Source organism: Pimephales promelas, chromosome 14 (assembly GCF_988280905.1).
Source record: "Pimephales promelas chromosome 14, fPimPro1.hap1.1, whole genome shotgun sequence".
NCBI classification, from domain to species: domain Eukaryota; kingdom Metazoa; phylum Chordata; class Actinopteri; order Cypriniformes; family Leuciscidae; genus Pimephales; species Pimephales promelas.
In genome coordinates this window covers 14,161,504-14,184,299 of record NC_142782.1, presented here as the reverse complement: position 1 = coordinate 14,184,299, position 22,796 = coordinate 14,161,504, and the positions used below count along the sequence as shown (strand labels likewise).

Genomic DNA, 22,796 nt, shown 5'->3' with positions numbered 1-22,796 from the left:
ATAAATTTCAGGTAATCATGTGTTGTAAATGTTAAAATGTAAATTTGTCAGCAATTATAAGCAACCACTCGGAAAACCGCATGAACTGCACAGCAACCACCCAGAATACATTTGCAACCCCAGAAAACACCTTATGAACTGAAAAGCAACCACCATGGGCCAGAATATAGCAACCTCCACAAATCACCCAAAACTTTAATTGAAATGTATGGCCTTAAAACCTTCAAGCTTTTAGTTTTTCGTTTAACTACTTCAAACATCTAAAAACATTCATCTTAAAACCTCAAGTCTTCAAGCTTTTAAAATGTATTGTGTAATGTAAAATGACTTTGACTTGAGAAGTCACCATCAACTTTTATTTTTTCTAGTTGCTATATTTATTGGCCAAAACAGCAGTGCATTTTGTTTGTGCAATTTGACAAGTCAATTTCCATTGTGACAAATTACTCCATACAAGGTGTCTATTAAACATATTGTCACAAAAGTTTAGTTCAATAATAGTGGAAATATCCATAAGCTTTTTAGCCAAGAATAAAATAGATGTGCCTACATACAGAAGATCAATACAGAGTAAAATGTGTGACTATTATTAAAGTTATTAAACATAATTTCAGGAGGATCATCCATCTCATCTTCTAATACCAGGATATAATGCAGCCTCCAACTACTTCTTCACATCAGTTCTTTTGGCATTTGCCCCACCCCATCCGCCATAATGTCTGACTCTGGAATACTTTGAATACTTGAATTCTTTCGGGAAATTTTGGTTTCTGAACTCTCCAACATTCCACTAATACCAACTTATCTTTACCCAGACAGCCTCACTGAAGCACCAACGCGAATCAGGGTAACACTTTAGAATACGCTTCCTTCGTTAATGAATAACTACACAAGAACCAATGAGTAACACAATATTAACAATCTAGTAACTATTATTAACTAACAAGAAACTCTGATTAACAGATGAACGTGTTAGTTCACTATTAAAGGGTAACTAAACCCCTGGTCAGAGCCTGACTCCACCCACTAGCAATATTTGAAAAATGCTAAAAATATGGGCAGACCCCAGCGGGGGGCGTGCCGTGCACCTGAGACCCGCAGTGAGTGACAGCTGCTGTCAGACTCTAAAATGGAGAGAGACTGGAGTGACGGAAGTTGATGTCAATAAATCTATGCTAACTTGAAGCTATCCTAACTGTACTTTGCTCAGAGATGTATAAAGTACTAGAAACCCGGACTTGAGTAAAAGTACAAGTGCTCTATCAAAGAAGTGACTTGAGTAGAAGTTGAAGAAGTACTAAAGTATTCAACATTTTTTGTACTTAAGTATTGCAAGTAGTTTATTTTAAAATTCACTATAGTATTAAAAGTAAAGTACAAGTATTGTGTCATGTAATTATTAAAGAAAGCAGTCAAAAGTTTGAACTAGCAATCAAATAAGGCACTTTGGCGGGATACAAATTTGCTTTGGCGGCCGCCAAAAAAAATGTCATTGCAGGACAACCCCTGCATTAGTTGCCAATGTGTGTGTCAATCAATACCATTACCCTATAAAACTGGTGTGTGATTTAGGCAGCATGAAAGCCAACTTGCAATGAATGATTCGTAATTTTTTTTATAATTGTAATGAGTAATTAGCAGAACATTAAAAAAATGTATCGAAGTAAAAGCATTAAATTCATCGAAAATGAATTTCTACTGATGTAAAAGTAGAAGTATGAGAAAAAAAACAATACTCTAGTAGAGTACAGATACAGCCTTTTACTTAAGTACAGTACTTATAGTTCACTTTTTAAAAAAAACTTTTGCTGATAATTTACTCACCCCCATGTCATCCAAGGTGTCCATGTCTTTCTTTCTTCAGTCAAAAAGAAATTAAGGTTTTTGATGAAAACATTTTTTTCTCCATATAATGGACTTCAATGGGAACCAAACGGTTCAAGGTCCAAATGAGAGTTTCAGTGCAGCTTCAAAGGGCTTTAAACGACACCAGACGGTGAATAAGAATCTTATCTAGCGAAACGATCGGCCATTTAAAAAAAAAAAAAAAAGTTCAAATGCTCAAATGCTCGCCTTGCTCTGTTCTGTGATGAGCGTTCGTGACTCTCCTGTTCGAACTTTTTTTGAGTCATGACTCGAAGGGTCCTAGATAAGATAATCATATGGTGTCGTTTAAAGCCCTTTAAAGCTGCACTTAAACTCTCATTTGGACCCCAATGGGGTCATTTGGACCAAATCTCATTTGGTTCCCAATGACGTCCATTATATGGAGAAAATCCTGGAATGTTTTCATCAAAAACCTTAATTTCTTTTCAACTGAAGAAAGAAAGACATGGACATCTTGGATGACATGGGGGTGAGCAAATTATCAGCAAAAGTTTTTTTTAAAAAAGTGAACTACTCCTTTAAGTAGTTCTACTTCGTTACTATACATCTCTGACTATGCTACTAACTAACTAGGCTACACAAAACAATCGAAATATCTATCTGCTACAATACTCTATCCTGATCGTTTTCAAAACTCGTAATTCCCACTCTTGACTCGCAGTGGTTTTGACGAAACAAAATTATTTTTAAACTGCCGAGGGCGTGGTAGCTATAGCTCGTACCAATGGCGTGGTGAGCTGAAACCTGGGTATGTCACGAAGTGCGGAACATCCAATTGGAAAATTCAACTGCAGTAGCCACCGTTCAGCCTGAAGAGGGTTAAGACGATTTTACACCATATATTGTAGAAATAAAATACTTTATACCCAAATATTAAAAAAGTCACTCGAATCAATGATCAGCATTAATAAAGCCCCATTCTTACAGATCATTAACTAAAAAAAGTTGGTTCAGTGTTTAGTTACCTTTTAACTAATCAATAACTACTATTTTTTAATGCTTACATGAGAACTACTGAAAAAGTTTATTAACAATCTAGTAACCATTATTAACTTAAAGAAACTCTGATTATAAATTAGTAAGTAATACAGCGCAGATGAAAGCATTACTAATTGTATGGATTCGTAAAGTGAAGATCATTGGAACTAACTAGTAATGACTCAAGTGTTACTACATAATCTAGTCATGATGTGTGCAACCAAACACTAAAGTAATTTCAAGCGTTTGAGATTTTTGGTGAACTTTAGTACACTTTTAGAAAATTTCTTTAGTAACACTTAAGTCATTACTAGTTAGTTCCCATAGTCTTCACTTTATAATACGGATCCAAATAATTAGTAATTCCCACAGAAGTATGTAGAAACACTTTTATCTGCACACTATTACTTACTAATTCATAATCAGAGTATCTGTTTAGTTAATAATAGTTACTAGATTGTTAATATTGTGTTACTCATTGGTTCTTGTGTAGTTATTCATTAATGAAGGAACCGTATTCTAAAGTGTTACCCAAATCAGCAGGCGGCCATTCTCCTACCCTTCCTCGTCCATTGCTTATTCCAGCTATAGTTCCCCTACAATCCTCCCCCTTATTAACCCTTGCCTACTTACATGCTGTCCAAAGACATAGTTGTCACCTATCAAATCAACTCCCCCTTCATATTCAGATGCAGAGTGTGCTCTCCCGTTAAAATGCAGTGTGAGCTTTCATGATTCAGTCAAGGTCTCTCCTGTTGGAATTGCAGTGTTGGTTCCCATTTTTGAATGCAGTGAGAGCCTACCGTTTGGATGCAGCAAGGGCTCTCCCCTTCCGAATTGCAATGCGATCCCTCATGTTTTTAAACATGGAGGCTCTGCCTTCGGATTGCAGAGTGAGTCCTGTCTGAGCGCTTCGCGACTGGAGATGCTAGACCCCCACCTGGAGGGGAGAGGCCTTTGCATCCACTCCACTTTTTGCAGAAAATAGATATCGATTTGTTTACGGAAAACTTTGGTGGAATCAATAGTTTTGTGGACTATTGTTCCATCATTTGGGCTTAAACTAGATTACAGATTGCACAAAATAAAACATATCGGCTTGTTCTAAACTCTTATTTTAGAAAAAGTATCAGCACAATCAGTTAGCATGGCTTCATGTAAGAAGCAGCATTAATTATTCTCTTATTCAATTCTTAAAAAATATAATTATTGTAAAAGCACCTGAAATTATTTATAGAAGATTGACCTTCTTCAGTGACGTTCATACCTATTCCACTCATCAATCAAGTGAAGCCCGTTTCTTGTTTCCTGCTTGTTGAACAAATCAACTTTAAAGAACATTGTGTTATAGAGCATTAGAACTTGCTCCCGATATTTTTGGTCTCAGAGAGTCACAATTGTTAGTTTTTCCAAAAGATTGAGACTGTATTTATTTACTTTGGAGTAACTGTAATTACGTAATTAATAATGACTGGATAATGGTAATTGAAATGTGTTTTTTTTTTTCATATTTTCTATTATACCCAGAGAGTGGTAATATTTTGTACATAGAAGAGCTTACATTGTGATATTGTGTTGTTATGTTTAGTGTGTGAGAGAATTCGATAACTTATATGATGTTGTGTGCACTTCTGTACTTGTCTTTTTAATCGCTGTACAGCTTTCATGTTAATAATTTGTTAAAAAAAATGTTAAGACCACAGTTAGAATAGCTGCTGCTTAATGGAGTATGGGGATCTAATTAATAAACAAACGGTGAACTCATTGTTCAGGCTCTCATGTTAGGAGGGAATGGCAATGCCATGTGAGTTATTTTATGGTTTCATTTTCTGCTATCTTCTATTTTAGGGGTAGACGGGCCTGCTCTTTCACGTTCTGTAATTCCTAGGCTCCACAGCCTTGTCCCAAATAACACACTTTATGCACTTTCGGTCTTGTGGACTTACAATGGCTGCCTGGTGCGTAGATCTCATCCACCCCCGGTGCCTTTCCACAGAGGAGCTTCTTGACTACCTCAATGACTTCAGCTTGGGTTATGGACGAGTTCACCTCCGAGACCTCCTCAATGGAAGACGTGTCGGTGGGATTGAGGAGATCCTCGAAGTGTTCCTTCCTCTGGCCGACGACATCCCCAGTTGAGGTCAAGAGCTGCCAACTTCCACAGTAAACAGTGTTGGTAGGGCACTGCTTCCCACTTGATTTTTTTTTTTTTTTTGCCTCCACAACCACTTGGGCTGCCGGTACCTGTCAGCTGCCTCAGGAGTCCCACAAGCCAGCCAGGCCTGATAAGACTACTTCTTATTTTTGATTCTAAATTGTTTTCATTATTTACTGTATTTTATTTTTATATTTTTTTATTTATTCGAAACTGTTTTAATTATTCTGATTTCTTTTGATTATTTTAATTTCTTCTATGTAAAGCACTTTGAATAACCATTGTGTATGAAATGTGCTATATAAATAAACTTGCCTTGCCTTGCCTTCTTCAGCTTGACGGCATCTCTTCTGGTGTTCACCAACTGCACTTTCCAGGCCAGCACCTCTTTCAGAGACTCCGAGAAGGCCAGGTAATCTGCACTGCTGTTTGGGCCGTAGGCACAAACGACAGTGAAAGGCCGATCCCCGATCCGAAGGCGCAGGGAAGCGACCCTCTCGTTCGCCAGGGTGGACTCCAAAACATGGCGGCTGAGCTGGGGAGCCATAAGCAAACCCACACCAGCCCGCCGCCTCTCAGCATGGGCAACTCCAGAATGGTAAAGAGTCCATCCTCTCTCAAGGAGTGTGGTTCCAGAGCCCAAGCCATGATCCTGACAATCTCTAGTCAGTACCTCTCAACCTCACACACAATCTCAGGCTCCTTCCCCACCAGCAAGGTGGCGTTCCACGTCCCTAAAGCTAGTTTCCGTGTCCAGGGATCGGGTTGTTGAGGTCCCTGCCTTCGACTGCCACCTAATCCACTTTCGATGTCCCTCCTGCAGGTGGTGAACCCATGGGAGGGTGGCCCCACGTCACTTCTTTGCGCTTCTTTCACATACGAGCCCCAACCCTGGGCCTGGCTAATACATTTTATTTATACAGCACTTACAAATCTCAAAGTGCTACAGTTAGAGCAATTAAGAAATTAAGCTAAAATCAGCTGTTAACTAGAATTAACACCAACAATTTAAAAGAAATAAAAGAAATTTAAACATTGAAAAACATTTTAAAAAGTGTAAGGCCTGCTAAATCGTTCCAATGGCGGTACTCGATTAGAGGTTAGGTCTCACGCGTGCTCCGTCTCTTCCTATGGCAAAGGGATTTTTAATTAAATGCAATGCATTTTATCTTATATTATCTCGTTATTTCATCTGACTCCATAAATGAAAAGGTTTTTCAATGATATCTGTGCATCATTAAATATACGTTAATGTTTGACTATTCGGTCCCACTTTATATTAAGGGTCTTTAAGTATTATGTACTTACATTGGAATTAATAATGTGATACAATGGACTTATTGTGTACATGCATGTTTTTACATTGCACTTATATTTTTAAAATACCAGCATGTAATTACAGCTGTAATACATTTATGTAATTACATTTGTAATTACAAAGTTGACCCTCCCCTCACACCTTAACCTACCCCTAAAACGACCCAACCACCACACCTGTTAAGTACATAGTACTTAAAGACACTTAATATAAATTGGGACCGACAATTCCTTTTAACTCTACTGAAAACAAAGTCAAAGTCTGTTAGAATAATCAAATATAATCGCAATTTCATAATCAATTGAAAGATATCAATGCATCAAATGTTCTAGAACAAAGACGGAAATCCTTTACCCGACATTATGAAATACATGAACACTGAGTCTCAGTGACACAGCATTCATGGGCTGATCTGATACAGAAAAAGCCCTAAGCTCTTGTTGCGTTTCCCTTATTTAGCTAGATCTTTTCAGTTTACAGTGGAAAGTTAAAAACATACAGACTTACTGGGGGCAGCTAACAGTGGTAATCTGCATTCATGATAAATGGTCAGAAAGTGTTAACTCAAGGACACACCCTTCTGTGTGCAAGATATTTCTATATTCTTAAGAACTTTATAACCTTTTGATTTACTTCTATGGGAAAGAGACATCTGTACCAGTCACCTTGAGACCTTTAAAATTATAAACACAATCCTTAATGATATTCATTCACATTAAAACCATATATATTCTTGTGTGAGTTTTAAGTGTTACTGACTGAGAGAGAGAGAGAGAGAGAGAGAGAGAGAGAGAGAGAGAGAGAGAGAGAGAGAATGTAGATGAGGTGCTCAACGGAAGAGGGGTAAAGGCCAATTTATACTTCTGCGTAGGGTGCGCGCAGTAGGTACGGCGTAGCATACGCACAGACGCGTCCCATACCGCGTACCCTTCGCCGTCGCCTGACGCGCACCTCCTCAAAAATGTAACTACACGTCGCGACGACGCGGACCGCAAGATCGGTGGCTTGGTAGCATCGCATTTCCTCCTACGCATTTCCGCACGTACCTTCTCACGCATTTCCACCACTGTCTATGATTTCCACAAGTTTCATCTCCTCCGAAGTCTTCTCTCATTTCTGCCTTTCAGTTTTAGTAATTTCACTAAAGTGAACTGTTTTTCCACCTCAATAAGCTCCAATTCCAACATGATCAGCTCTCTTCCACTCGTAGTAACCTAGCCGTGAGGAATCTAAACACAGTGGAACATTAAAACTCTCCGCCGCCAACTAGCGTTTCGGAGCAGTACTGCAGAGCAACCAAGACCTGAACGCAGAACTATAAATGCTCACAACGGCGTCGCCTACGTGCGTAGCCAACGCCGTACACTACGGCGTAACCTCGACGCAGAAGTATAAATTGGCCTTAAGGGAGTCAAATTTTTATTTTTAACAAGATCGTTTTGTCTCATAGACCAGTGGTCTTAGCCTGGCTGCGCCCTCCTACGCACTTCCGCTCAATTTCATTTTACTTCAGTACTGCGTCTGGGACCGCTCCATATCCTTAGGTTTCCAGAAATCAATTTTTTGTAGGACCAATCAGCGAATAGAGGGAGTGGCTGAGAACGATGACGTTGATGTAAGCGCGTCAGTTTCAGTTCAGTAATGGCAGCGGAGAAAGACGTGAGAAAAGCTATTCGGTCGGTTGTTGGAAAAGAAACTGCCGAATATACAGAATTTAAAGCCGGATTGTTATCGTCTCACCTCTTGTTGCACAACGGAGGACCAAGTGAAGGAGGCAGAAAGGTTGGAAGTTTGTGCTGGGCAGTTCGTGCACGATGACCGTGACATTTTGGACGGACGGTTTATTAGCCTGGTGTTCGCGGTGTTCGGAAGCCCCGAGTCCTGGCTGCTAAACTATGGTTGAAGATCCGCTCAGGAGTCATGTCAGTCGCTCATATTCCCAACTGTAAATTTACTGATTCTTGTGATGAATAGAACATTTTGAGCCCCTTTGTGCACTCGTGCAGGAGGTTGGTGTGTCAGTTTTACATGTTGTAAATCATACAAATTGGTTGTGATTTAAAAAAAAAATAATTGTCATAAATAAAAATGTGAAAAACCATACTTTGAAGATATTTGATTTTCAGTTTTAGATGGCAATGGTTGATTTGTTTTACTAAAAAAACTAAATGCCATATAAAAATGTACAAACACATACTTTGAAGCCCAAAATTAGGGTAATTAAGAAACAATAAGACGTAATATGAAAAATTGTTGTTTATTACACATCTGCAGATAGAGACAGACTGATCATTCACTGTAGCAGCTAATGTTACAGCATTTGCGGCAGATCAGAAAACGACCACAGCGGCGTATTTGTAATGATTAGACACAGCTTCCACCGTTGGATGTATATATCACTGTCCTTCGTGTCAAATATACATTTCGAATTAATAATTGTTCCTAGATTAACAAAACCTGTGGCGCTCGTAACATAATCCTCTTCGGCGCGTGACATACGTCACTTACGACACCCCGTTAGCGATTGGCTATGGCAGATCGTGAGTGACTTTGGGCAGATCCAATAGATTTGAACTTTAATAGTGAACCCGCCTACAAGGAAGGAAACGTTTCTCAATGGAGCGGTTCCAGACTCTATGTGGAAATGAAATGAACTAGAGTCTGGTTGAACCAGGCTACAGTGGACTATCTCTTCAACCAGTTTCCAGTTTTCCATTCTTACAAAAGGTACGTTTTTTGGCCCTATTTTAAAAACATCAGTCATTTGTGGGGCCCTCAGATGTTCCGGGAGCGCATTCCGCAGATGAGGAGCAGCGGCGCAGAAGGCTCTGTGCCAGTCTTAAGCCCCTTTCACATGGAGATTAGGAGCAGCGGCATAGAAGGCTCTGTGCCAATCTTAAGCCCCTTTCACACAGAGATTCCGGAAAATACACGGATAATGTGACCTGGAATTTGTCCTGGGATTGTTTGATTTTTTATTCATTCACAGTGCCAGTGATTTGCTGGGATCTGTGAGTGCGTTCACAAACAACTCGGAAAGATCCCGGAAAGAGACATGACGTCAGAATGAGACGTGTGACGTACACGTCGAAAACATGTATACGCGCATACCATTCCACAAAGCTGGTGAACGATCTCAGCTTCAGCGCGGATAGTGAGGAGCTTCTGGTCTCTGCTTTGTTCCAGTTTGCAAACATTTGTTTGTCCTTTCTTTGTTGATGATGCACAAACTTTCCTCTAAGAGCAACAGAGTTGCACGATGGCACGAGCGTCATCACTATGACACACCCTTTACGGCATTGGTCCTGGCTTTTGTTCACACAATGCGCGTTTCCGGGACTGATTCCGGTAATGTTACTAGGTCCCCAACCCGGCATCGATGCCGGTATCAATCCCGGGTCGTGTTTGTGTTCACACGGAAGGCGTTCTGGCAATTTCCCGGGATCAACGCGTTGTGTGAAAGGGGCTTTAGGGGGATGGACCCGATAAGTGTTTGTGGAGCGGAGAGAATGTGCAATGCCATGGATGCACTGATGTGTGAGGGGGGAGACTTTATACTCGATCCGGGCAGAAATGGGAAGCCAATGTAAAGATTGAAGAATTGCTGTGATGAGTTCATATTTACACACTCTCATCATGATCCAGTTTCTGGATACTGGATTCTTTCGGAGAAGAGTGTTACAGTGGTAGATTCTCGAAGAGACAAAGGCGTGATGGACTGATACAATCGTTTGAGAAGTATACCGTGGTCAACGGTGTCGAATGCTGCAGAAAGGTCAAAGAGGACAAGAAGTGATGGTGAACCAGCATCAGCTGGCTTCCGATTGAAATGGCGACATGAGTGGTCGTGTAATCAGTAGCTCCCGATAGTCAGTCAGATTTATCCCCTGAATTTTAATTCTAAACTCGTATTCTGTTTAAAAAATGAATGGGGGTGAACTTTTAGTAATCAAGCAAAAGGGAAGGGGCAAAATATGATCGAGGACGCAGGCACTTCCCTTACTGACCTTGATTCAAGATTACGGAGAAAAAACTATCTAATCTACGGAATCCCTGAGGACAGTTCGGTCTCCCAATTTGTGGAGGGGCTTCTCAAGAAGGAGTTAGGACTTAACATTGATCTTCAAATCCAGAGCGCACATCTAGCCTTGCTCCAAAAGCCGAATCCAAACTCGCCTCCGAGATCTATCATTGTTCATTTTCTCCAGTTCGCGGTTAAAGAGACTGTTCTGAAACTGGCCTTGCAAAACCCGATACAGGTGTTGGGTCATCCCATATTGTTCAACCACGGCTACGCAAAAGAAAAAATGCAAAACCATAAAGCATACAGTGGTTCCAGACACCCTTACACGGTTCCAGACACCCTTCACGAAAATTTGCGTTCACTGGAGTGACGGGACACAGACTTATAATAGCCCAGAGAAAGTGGAACAAGATATGATGGGCCGTGGGAGGTCAGCAGTGAATAGTAACGGTGGAAGCGTGGCGGATCCCGGAGCTCATCCTCTTAGACGGCTTTAACATTGTATGACTTGGCAAGGCATTGGCAACAAAGACACGGAAAGATATCTACGAGTTCGGCAAAAACTTCAGGAATTCCAACACGAGAAGTGTCAAGCACCTTTAGAGATAGTAAAAAATACTAACAATGCATGGTGTTCCCTTTTATTCTACACAGACGTTGAATCAGTATTTTATTTCTATTAGGGAGGAACTCAACGACTACAACGACATCCGTTTCGTGTAATCCAGTTAAAAGGGGAAAAGTCTTCGCTAAAATGAAAAAAATAAAATAAATCAAAGGTGATATTCTCACAGGAGATGTATCTTTCGCAGCACATGAAAAATGAAATTTGGTTTTAAAAATACTTTTTGTAGCTCGAGGTGTGGCAATTCTAATTCTAAATCTCAGTCTGCTTTGAATTCTGCAAGGACATTAGTGACAAGGAAGGAAGATGTATTTTTAAAAGGGGCAAAATTGAGAATAAAATGGTCACATTGGTCAATGTATATGCCCCTCCTGATTGCGGTAAACTTTTTTTTTAAGTCCCTTTTCAATGTAGTAGCTCAAGAGTCAGAGGGAGTTCTAGTTTTAGCAGGTGATTTTAATGTGGTAATGAACTAAAGATTGGATACCACCAGCCACTGTAATAGGAAAAGACAGATTTCGAAGTTTGTTAGGAACCTTTTGGAAGATCTCGGTTTAATTGACGCATGGAGTGATATTCACCCTCTAACCAAAGATTATACCCACTATTCAGCAGCTAACAAAGTCCACTCACAAATTGATTATTTTTTTAATAGTAAAGAGGATCGACATGTTACTCCCTTCTTATCTTCTTTAGGCTGGCAGTACATTCTATGATACAGTATAAGATTCTGCTTAACAACTGACGCTTTTGACCATATGTCAACATCCGCCGTTTTAGGGTACCCATTAACGTCGGTTATGACGTTATCGAATCCTAACCCTATCCCAGACCTGAACCTAACCCGTCACCTACCTGACGTTAAAGGTAAAGCGTCAGTTGTATGACGTCCCAGGATCGTCATCTAACTGACGTTAAAGGGTACCCTAAAACGGCGGATGTTGACGTATGGTCAAAAGCGTCAGTTAGTTGACGTCTTGGGATGAGACTGTGTTGGTTTTTAAAGCACTTCATGGAATGACGCCAGAATATTTAGCTGAGTTTATTAAGCCCTACAATGTGGGTGTAAGATTAAGATCAGCAAACAAGTTTCTTTTAACTGTTCCCCGTGTACGTCTCAAAACAAAAGGTGAATGTGCCTTTGCATGTCCTAGATTGTGGAATGAGTTACCGTTGGATGTTAGATCCTCCATAAATTTAAATGTTTTTAAGTGCCACTTAAAAATTGTATCTGTACTCTTTGGATTTTTAGTACAGTACACCAGTACATGGATGTTTTCTTTGTTTTGTTTTCTGTTTGTCAAAATGTCTGCTGGTTATTTTATTGTAATGTACAGCACTTTGGAACAACAGTGGTAGTCAGTAAGGTGCTATATAAATGAATAAACAAAACGAAATGACAGAGTGAAAGAATGTGAAATCGGAGTGGCTGACTTATCAGATCATAATGTTATTGAATTAAAAATAGATTTGAACACTCAAAAAAGAACACATTATGGAGGCTTAATAGGAAAACTAAATAATAAAGAAATTGTGAAGCAAATAAAAAAAAATAAATGAAGCTATATATATTGAGGAGAATGATCCAGGGGATGTTAACCCCATTCTTGTATGGGATGCTGCTAAGCCAGTTACAAGGGGTGAGGTTATTGACATGAATACTGCTTTCAAAAAAGCTAAATTAGCAACGTATGACAACCTAGTCAAAGCTTTGGAGCATAAACATAAAAGCAATCGGCACTCAAAGATGCTTAAAACAAATGAAAGAAATAAGGGGACAGATAAATGACATTTTTAAAAGCGAGCAACGTTAAGTCCTATTACGATTCAGGTCCTAAAAGCACAAAGATGTTAGCTCGTCAATTAATGAAACAACAGGCATTTGTCTATAAAAATCAGGATCCCACGACAAAACAGTTAGTATATGAACCAGAAAAGATTGAAATTATTTTTGAGAATTATTTCAAATCATTATATTCCCAACCCCCAGATGCAAATATACAGTAGGAAGAATGAAAACATTTTACACATCCTATAGATCTACCCACGATTGGTTCAGCACAGAACAAATTGTTCACTACACCAATCACAATGGAAGAAGGAGAGAGCGATAAGTGGGCTAAAAAAACCCCAAAACAATAAATCCCCAGGAAGTGACAGCTTCCCATGCTGAATGGTCCAAGATGTTGAGGAAAGAATTGAAACCAATCTTACTAAGATCATTTTATCAGACCCTCAAAGAAGGGAGACTCCCCCCATCATGGAGGGAGGCTACCATAACAATAATCCTCAAAGAAGGTAAAAATAAAGAACATTGTGATTCCTATGTAGACCGATCTCTATTTTGAATGTAGACTAAACTATTTATCTCGATAATCTCTAAAAGGTTTGACAGTTTTCTACCTGGTCTAATTGATGAGGATCCAACTGGTTTTATTAAGAGACAGAAAACACATGATAACACAAGGAGAACATTACAGAGAATATTAAAGAGAACCATGAATGTGCCGTTATTCTGAGTCTTGATGCAGAAAAGGCATTTGCTAGTGTCAATTGGGCCTTTCTGTACCAGGTGCTTGAAAGATTTGGATTTAATGAAAAATACGGTAGTAGAGTGTAAAATTTCAGTAAAGTGTATTAGAACAATTTATTCAGAGACCCAACAGCCAGAATCAAAGTTAATGGTCATTTGTCAGCCACTTTCAGTCTAAGTAGGGGTACAAGACAGAGCTGCTGTTTGAGCCCCACTCTTTTTGCTCTTTATGTTGAGCCTTTGGTCCAAGCAGAGTGAGGAATTGGGATAAGAATTGGAGGTGACCATCATGTAATTGGGTTGTTTGCTGATGATGTCATTAATTATATTAGGGACCCTGAAACTGCTCTCCCATTGCTCATGAAGATTTTAGGAAACGATCTGTATATAAATATCTCAAAAACTCTGATGGCAGAAATATTTGCTTTCACCAGAGCTTTATATAGGGAAGGTTTTTTCAACCACAAATTGAGTAACTTCTGGGAAGCAGCAGGCGTCTGCCGAACATCTTGTGTCTGCCAAACGTCTCGCCTGCGTCTGCCGAATGTCCAGTCAAACACATCACTCATTCATGTGCAGAACGTGACGTCTGCGTCTGCAGAACGTCTCGCCTGCTGCAGGGGGGTTTCCAGCACATTTCACACAATTTTTTTAATTTTTTTATTATTTTCTTCCACTGATCTTCAGTTGTATTTTACGTAACAATTAAGTGATTTTTACCTTGCTTATCTATAGCTTCTTATTCCAAATAGTAAATTAGTGAATAGTGAATTTACACAAATTATCATGTTTACATTTTTGTTTGTCATTTTGTCTTGTCAGCATCCGCAGATACTTGTGAAGAAATCATAAAAAGTTGTTCTAGCATTTATGTATATTCACCAGTAGGAGTCTCTTGAACAACACAAAATAACATAGGCCTAGTTGAAAACATTTGGGCTTATTTATCTAACATAAATATTTGTAATTTGTAATACTCATAATGTTTAATTTAGAGTTGTAATATTTAGTTTTAGAGTTTCGCTGAAGTTCGATTGACAGTCGATAACAGAATTATAAAACTGAATTAAAATAGTTCAAAAGAGAAAGGCGATCACAGTTTATTATTATTAGGCTATTATTATTATTTAGACTATGTCTTTGCTGGTGCATAAAAACATTTAAATTTGTATCAAAAGGTAGGCTACAGAAATATTTTTGGCACAATAGTCATAAAATCCAGAAGAGAATTAACATAGGGCCAGGGTTTCTCTTTTAATTCTCCCATGCATGTTTTTTAATAAACTAAGAGTTGATCGACCAGTTCACGTGCTGTTTGGACAGTAGGTCTAAAGAGTCACAAAACGGTATGTCTATTTGTTGTTTTAATTTCTTAAAAAAAAATAGAGAATACACACAAATCACAGATGCAGTCACGTTCATTGAGACGGGTGCATGTTGCAAAGTCATATTAAAGAAATGATCAGAACGCCTCTGACACACTACACTGAGGCTACTGTGAATAGCGTGTTAAATAGGCCTACGTGTTAGGGGAAAAAAACAATAAATAACTTGAATGTCACGTAAATGACACGTGACGTCTGACTCGACACTTCACTGCCAAATTTTGGCATGGAATACCCGCCATATTGCCAAGCGTGATTTGCATGACGTCAGCGTGACGTCCGCCTTACGTCTGCGTCTTAAATTAAATGGAATAAATAGCAGAATAAAGAAATAAAATAAGACGTTGAGTGAGACGTTCATTGAGAGGAGTGAATGTTGCAAAGTTAAAATAAAGAGCAGATCAGAAAGCTGCAGGGTAGCCTGCGGTGAACAGATGAGGAGGAGAAAACAGAAAGAATTTCAGCAATTTTGGTGGTCATAAAGGTCATAAAGTTGGTACATTGTTCTTCTGTAGCTCCTATGAATGGGGAAATTTGAGGTTTAAGGAGATGGTTTATGGTAGAGAACAACCGTTTGTAATTGCCAGGACTATTATTAATATTTAATAATAGCTTAATTGAAACAGTGCTGATACACGACCGAGTTCGAATACACCAAGTCGCTCTACTCCCTCTTCCCATCACGTATCAAATCACAAATCAGATTATTTTAAATAAAAAAATAAACAAAAATATATAGGCAATTTGAAAAATGGAAATTAAGCGTCTAACATGTGTTTAATAAAAAAAAAAATAAAAAAAAAGTGTTTATCGGTTAGGGGTCGGTTTAGGAGGGCTTTACTGTCCCAATAAGGCAGCATCCATTTTAAAGGTTTAATAAATATAATTTACTATTTCATACAGTTTAATGTGGTGAGCATTCAAATATTATTTGCACCTCAACACTGAGGTGCAAATAATATCTGCCAATAGCATAAGCTACATTGCAAAGAAACCTCAAAATCACCATACAAATTCTTAGACCTTTAATCAGGCACTGCTCATGCTTGAGTCATAGAGCATGACTTACTGTAATGGGGTTTCTAACCCCAATATTTACAGTAATAGCTGTGAACACGCAACAATAGTGAACACGCAATAGTAATGGCCACGTAATTGTTTATTTGCTCAAGAATTTGGCACGGAGTCAAGCGCGGCAGGTCTTGCGTGAGCAAAGCAGGAAGCGACACTGACTGGATTGACCTGACCGAGAGAGCCTCATGTTTTCAATATGCCGAAACTTAACGAGTAGGCTGTTTGTTTTTGGGCGTTGAAGAAAACACGTGGGAGAAATGGCATATAAAGAGGTGTCCGAGCTGAGGGAATGAAGCGGTGCTTTTTAAACTATCCGTTATGGAAATGGGAAAAGAAGATATTGTCGCTAAAGAATGCGTGGTTTTAATAAAGCCCAAGAGCCGTCTGAAGACACAGTTCCACTCACTGCGGCGACAGGTATACTTCTTCCAGTCCATCTGCGTGCTATTCTGCTTCACCAGCTGCCTGTACATGATCATCAGTCACGCATACCCGTCGACGTGCAAGGTAAGACGCATTCAAAGTCAACTTACGTCACTACTAGTGAGACAGTGAAGTTTATAATTTGCTTTGCTGAATACACCATACAGCACTCACTAAATATAATATGGTTTCATTCAAATCTTACATTCAGATAAGCTACATGGTAGGCTACTATTATTAAAAACGTGTAGTAAATGGAATCCATAGCGTACTGCATATTGTAATTTAATATAGCCAATTAAGCATGAAATAGGCTAACTACATGTCTAGTGCCATTAATAGTACTAGTAGCCTATTTTATTAGGCTTCCTAGTTAAACTATGACATGTGCCAGTACTCATGGGAAAACTTAGTTGTCAGAAGTAAATAGTGGATAACACAGTTAATAGGATATGACTAATACCAACAGAATAAGTAGGCTACTTAAAAATATGTTGCTCATTTTTACTTATTTATTTGTTTTATCGATAAAAAAAAAGTACAGTTATGCCTGAGATAATCAATACACTGATTAATTTAGGATTCATTGTTTATTTACATTTGCTCTATATTTTCACAGGAAAATATAACTGAGGCACCTAAAATTGGTGAGTTCATTACTAAAGCTGAATTTTATTGTAAATATTGAATTTAGTGTCTTTCACATTGTGGTACCATGGTGCATTATATACTGTATATATATATATATATATATATATATATATATATATATGCCATCTTGAATATCACATTTTTCATCCTTAGCAATGCAGCGTCAGAGCAGCAAAGCAGTGACCCCGACACAAATGAACACACCCATCATTCGTCTGACTGGTAAGAAGTAATGTATTAAGTTCATTAAGAAGTAATTCATTAGTAGGCATACCGGTAAATACAAAACATAATCACCAATTCACCATTTGGAAACTATTAACTGTAACCAAGAGATGTTCCTTTAATCAGACTTGTGTCTACTTGCTAGGCTCTGTAAATATTAAGTAGAGCACATGATTGATTATTAAAAAAAAATCATGACATTGTTTTAAACACCCACGCCATCTTATTCCTAATTGACAACGATTTAGCTATGCCTATTAAAATTGGACAAGTGCGATCACAGTGGAACATTCAAATAATTATTTCTGTGTTATAATAATTAAAACGATTGCAGAAGTACTGGGATAAAAATGTATAGATCGGATGTCACTAATGTCTATGGTAGAGATCGAAATAAAGTAAATCAAATCACCATTTGAAAGTAACTTAACGCTTCAAATAATTATTCAAATTAATCAAAAATGTTAAAAATTAAGGAGTTTCATCACTGTCATTGACCAGGTGAAACAGATATGTTTGAGCCAGATGTTAGACAATACCATATCATATGTAATTTTCATTCTCAAAGATTCTTAAAAATTTTTTGGCTAAATGTATTTACATGTTTCCCTTCTCTGTAGTGAACGGAAGTGGTTTGCTTAAAAACGGACCTTTTGCTAATGAAGAACAACTTGTGCCATGGCAGCTTTCACAAGAAAATCTGGCACCAAACCATAATGAATACTTGACATTGGAAAACAACACATCTCTGAGGGTCAATCATGACGGAACGTACAAAGTTTCTTTGCAGATCACGTACAGAGGAACCAATGAATGGATGAAAACCACCGGTGGTAGCTCCACTCTGGAGCATAATATTAAGTATCACACTGACAGATATGGTAATGGGGCCCTGCTTCTGCTCACCTACATAGAAACAGTGACATTTACATCCCAATACTGGAAAAAAAGTATGTTCTCTGAAGGTATTTTTTTTCTCCAATCTGGTGATAGACTCGAGGTAGGGACCAACAGTCTGCGCCTTATTGATTCTGGAATAACTGCGGGGAATGTCTTTGTGGTCTATCCTCATTTTTCCACATGAGGAGAATATGACGAAAATAAAAAAAACAAAAATGACATTCCCTCTGTGCTTTTCATAAAGATCATAAGGGCTACCATGAATGATGTATCATATACATTTGTCTGTCATCTAAACCAGTTCTTTTTCTGTCAGCAGAATAATTTGGATCTCAGATATATTTGAGATATAATTAATAGCAAAGCCATGTACAGAACAAAAAAATATGGTGGAACAGTGACTGTGTCACATTTTAATACCAGGGTATTTTGATATATTTGGTACTGGAATATTTTTTTCAAGAACATGTCAAAAGAAAAAAGAAATGCTCTTACCATTGTGGGCTACTTTGGGTATTTTGTATGTTCTGCTTCAACGCTGCATTTGAAAGCATTGCAATGGAGGAAAATTCTATTTTGATTGAATTTGTTCAGAAGATAAAACAATTTTTTTTTTTTCAAAGTTTTTTTATTTTCCCAGTAATGTCAAAGCTTTGTGTGGACAAACGTATTGTATGTTATAATATTTATGTCATTGTAACCTTATTTATGGCTTTCGTATGCTATTTATGTTCAATAGTTAAGGATTTGGGTTGCTAATGCAAAGGTTACAATTACGGTAACATTACGGAACGAAGAAAATGATCACAATCCTTATACTGTGGTGTTTCATCTCATGCTTTTGAGGTACATTATGGGTGCTGTCATTGGAATTCGTATTACTTTTTGATTAAAAGGGTTAGCAGTTTCTTGAAATCACCAAATATCACATTTGTAATGATTTGCATGAAATATCTTTTATGTACACGAATGCACCTTCAAAATGACATTATTTCTCTGGCCATAAAGCATCAATAAATACTATTACATAAAGCCAGTGTCTGTCTCACTGGACATCATATCAGATATATCATTTGCAGTGTTGTGCAAGTTACTTCCAAACTGTAATACATTAGGTATTACTTGTTACTGTTATTTAAAAGTAATTCATTACCTTACAATATTACTGTCCCAGAATTGTAATGCGTTACATTACTCATGTATTACTTTTGAGTTACTTTCACCAAAATAACTAAGTAGAACTTACGAACCTACAGAATCGCGACACACCTCTTCCAACTCCAGCATTATTCTCCTTACCGTCCAGATCCAATGCTGCCTTATCTTTAAATTAGGCTATTAGTATTATTTGAAGTTAACATTATAAAATACGTGGACCTACACCACAAAACTAGTTGAGGATAAATTATTTAAAATTGGGGAAGTCCAGTATTATGGACATGATGACATTTGCAGTCAAAACTTGAAATAAAAATTCTCAGAAAATATGTACATGTATTGAAAATAGGCTACTTCCTTAAAAGACTCCAGACATTAGACAAATATCAGTCTATGTTTTATTTTTAATATTAGGGAAAAGACACACATTCATGCGTGACAAAAAAATAGGAGGCAAAATATATTTTTTGTAATTCTGTTAATTACACTGCGCAAATCGGATGAGGAAGGGTTGGCTCTCCAGTCTCCATAGAACTTAAAATATTCATTTTATTTCGCATTTATGAGGAAAAAACAATGTTACAGATGCGACCGCTCTGAACTGGCACTAAAAGACTGCTTTAAAACTTTCACATAGTCTGTTGCCTTTAAGAAGTAAAAGCAGAAAATACACTGTAATACAACTGTAATACAAGCCTCACGGAACATGTAACGAGTAAAATATTACTGAAAATTGATTAGTAATGCCTTACACTACTGCGTTACAGCAAAAAGTAATATGTTACTGTAATGTATTACTTTTGTAATGCGTTACTCCCAACACTGATTAGTTGTATATTGATATATTTGAAACCTGCTGCGTTTCGGGGATGCCAGATAACCGCTTAAAAGCAACCATTTGCTTGATATTTCATTTTATATTAGAATTATATATAAGGCATCTGAAAAGGCATAGAAAATGGCTATAAAGTTTATTTAAACTAGTTTCAAATGGTTTATCTTTGCAATATATCACCACATCTAAGTAGATTAGTCATAACTCTTGTCATGTCATAACTGCTTTGACAGCATTTGGTGTCTGACAGATAAGAGATTAAAGCAACAATATCTATGAAGTAGTTGGCATTGGGGACCAGTCAAATAAAAATTTATTATGATACATTTACGTTAGAAGAAAATTTGCATATTAGGTTAGGCTGTAAAACAATTAAAAACTATTTGCCAATAGAGTGAGCGCTATCAATTCTATTCAATATATTACTTCAATGAGCTCATTGTTCCTTCCATTAAAATGGAACCTTTAGACAAAATACCCCCCAAAAGAATACCCCAATGTTCAAACTTAAATTTGAGGATGTGAACCATGTGATCACAAAAGGCAAAATTACTTGAAATGGACATGAATCCCATGCAGCCTTTGCTAATGACCTCATAGAAGGGTTGTCCCGGAAGGTTCCAGAATTCTGAAATTCTGCAGGAAAAATGCACTCATTTCAATAAGAATCTGCAAGATCAAGAATTTCTCCCCACACGGGTTTCGGATTCAACTAAGCTGAACTTTGAACACATTTATTCACTGCAATCACTAACATAAAGTTACATTAGTGTCATAAAAAGTGTAGAGATGATTTTAAGAAACAAGTCATTGTAACATTACAAAGTTAAATTTCTGTAAGACTTATTGAGGTTTCATGCATTTATACCACATTTCTGTGTCCAGCCACAGGCTTATTTCTAGTTATGCACTGTGTAAACTGAAATCTTTAGTGTTTTTTTTTTTATTTAGTTAGCAATGTTTTTAATGTCAATTTACATATCCACACACAGATTTACAGTGCTTTCTGTCTGATAAAGGTGCATTCCCTGACACAGTGAACTGAGTAATTATAAAGCTGAAGTGTAAAAGTGACACTCCCTTTCTAGTGTGGGATGGCATGAGAAGGATTTCAAACACATGACTCAACAAGTGTGATGCAATCTAATCATGCTGTTAGTTGATGCACTTTCAGGATTGCTTTTGCAGACACTGCTATTTGCTACCATATGCTATGAAGTGTTAATAGTTGCTTAAAATAAGTTAATGTTTTATTTTATAAGTGTTTTTTTTTTCCAAGGCATGTTTGAGCACCTACAGGTTCGATCTTTGAACAAACAAAACTTAAAGGTGCAGGTGCAATTTCTGATAAATTTTGATGGAAATGAAAATCAGTACCTAAACAAACAATTTAGTGAATATTCGATTTCAAATATCAACAGTGACAATACTCAAAAATTGCTTACTGTACCTTTAATATATAAATATACATAAAACATACATGACATGGAATTTACTAATGTTGCATGTGGGATTGGGAAGCAGTGAACAACGACGGGAAATAACTATCACATGTGACCACTACTCCTCCAGAAGTTGTAAAAGTAATGTGAAATAAAATTTACTAAGTGCCAATAATTTCGCATTATAATTTGAATTTGTCATCATATTAATGTCACGGAGGAAGCAGACCCAGTTTTTTTTTTTTTGTTTGTTTTTTTGCAGGTAACAGGTGAATCACATACAATGCAGATAAGTGAACAACATGAGTTATGTTAATATTAGAAATTCAATGAAGAACGTTGGTAACCAAAAAGTTTTGATTCCCATTGATGTCCATTTTTTTTTTTTCATTCATTAACGTTAGTGGGAACTGAAACTGTTATTCTATCTCTCTTAGTAACTATCTTACTTCATGTTCCACAGAAGAAAGAAAGTAACACAAGATGGACTACCCCAAGTTAAGTCGACAGCATACTAACTTCTTGAGCTTTGTATAAAAGTTTTTGAAAAGCAACATGTAAGGCTGTAAAAAGTTGGCTGTTGGTGTGGGCTTGTCTTGTCATGTTTAATCGTCCCCTGTCAGTCTATTAGTCAGGTGTTTCCCAATAACCACGGCCCCTTGTTATCCTGTCTAGCTCATTTACCCCTGTTTTAAGCCCTGTGTTTCAGTCTTTGTGAGTTCTTGATGTTGTAGTGTTGATGTTGATGTTTCCTGCTCTGAGTTTGTAAAGTTTGAAGTTTAGTTAATAAAGTGTGCTGCATTTTTGGAGCATGATTTCCTCCCTTGCTTCAACCACTTCATGACATAGGCGACTCTGCATCTCTTTTTGAAACTATGTCCGGGTCTGCCTGTAAACAGTTGTAACAAGCATTTAGACAAAAGGTTTTTAAGATTCCTTTATAATTTCCCAAGTCTATCCAAACATCTCATTCATTCAAAGAATGACTGCTTAAAAATCAAAGATCACTGTCTCTGGCTATGTCATAAACGAAACTTCTCATCATCCAATGCTCTGGATTCTAAACATTGTTTTCTTTTTCAGGAAACGCACACCTACGATTGTTTGATTGAATCAAAGTACTTCCCTTTATTGCACTTTTGAATAGTGCAACCACAGAAACTAGAATGAGTGAAACCATTAC

At 37.6% G+C, this 22,796-nt stretch overlaps 1 protein-coding gene across 1 annotated transcript; it reads left to right on the top strand.

Annotated features, from left to right (window-relative positions):
- Positions 1-16,188: 16,188 nt before the first annotated feature.
- On the top strand, positions 16,189-18,397 carry LOC120473579 (uncharacterized). The gene is made up of 4 exons (XM_039663493.2): positions 16,189-16,486; positions 17,022-17,049; positions 17,207-17,275; positions 17,899-18,397. Exons 1-4 carry the CDS (start codon positions 16,298-16,300, stop codon positions 18,360-18,362), a joined length of 750 nt encoding a protein of 249 aa, XP_039519427.2. The 5' UTR covers positions 16,189-16,297; the 3' UTR covers positions 18,363-18,397.
- The last annotated feature ends 4,399 nt before the right edge of the window (positions 18,398-22,796 follow it).

Coding starts and splice junctions, on each gene's coding strand:
- LOC120473579 (XM_039663493.2), top strand. CDS start 16,298: ATGGAAATGGGAAAAGAAGATATTGTCGCTAAAGAATGCGTGGTTTTA. Junction 16,487..17,021: donor CATACCCGTCGACGTGCAAG/GTAAGACGCATT, acceptor ATATTTTCACAG/GAAAATATAACTGAGGCACC. Junction 17,276..17,898: donor ACCCATCATTCGTCTGACTG/GTAAGAAGTAAT, acceptor CCTTCTCTGTAG/TGAACGGAAGTGGTTTGCTT.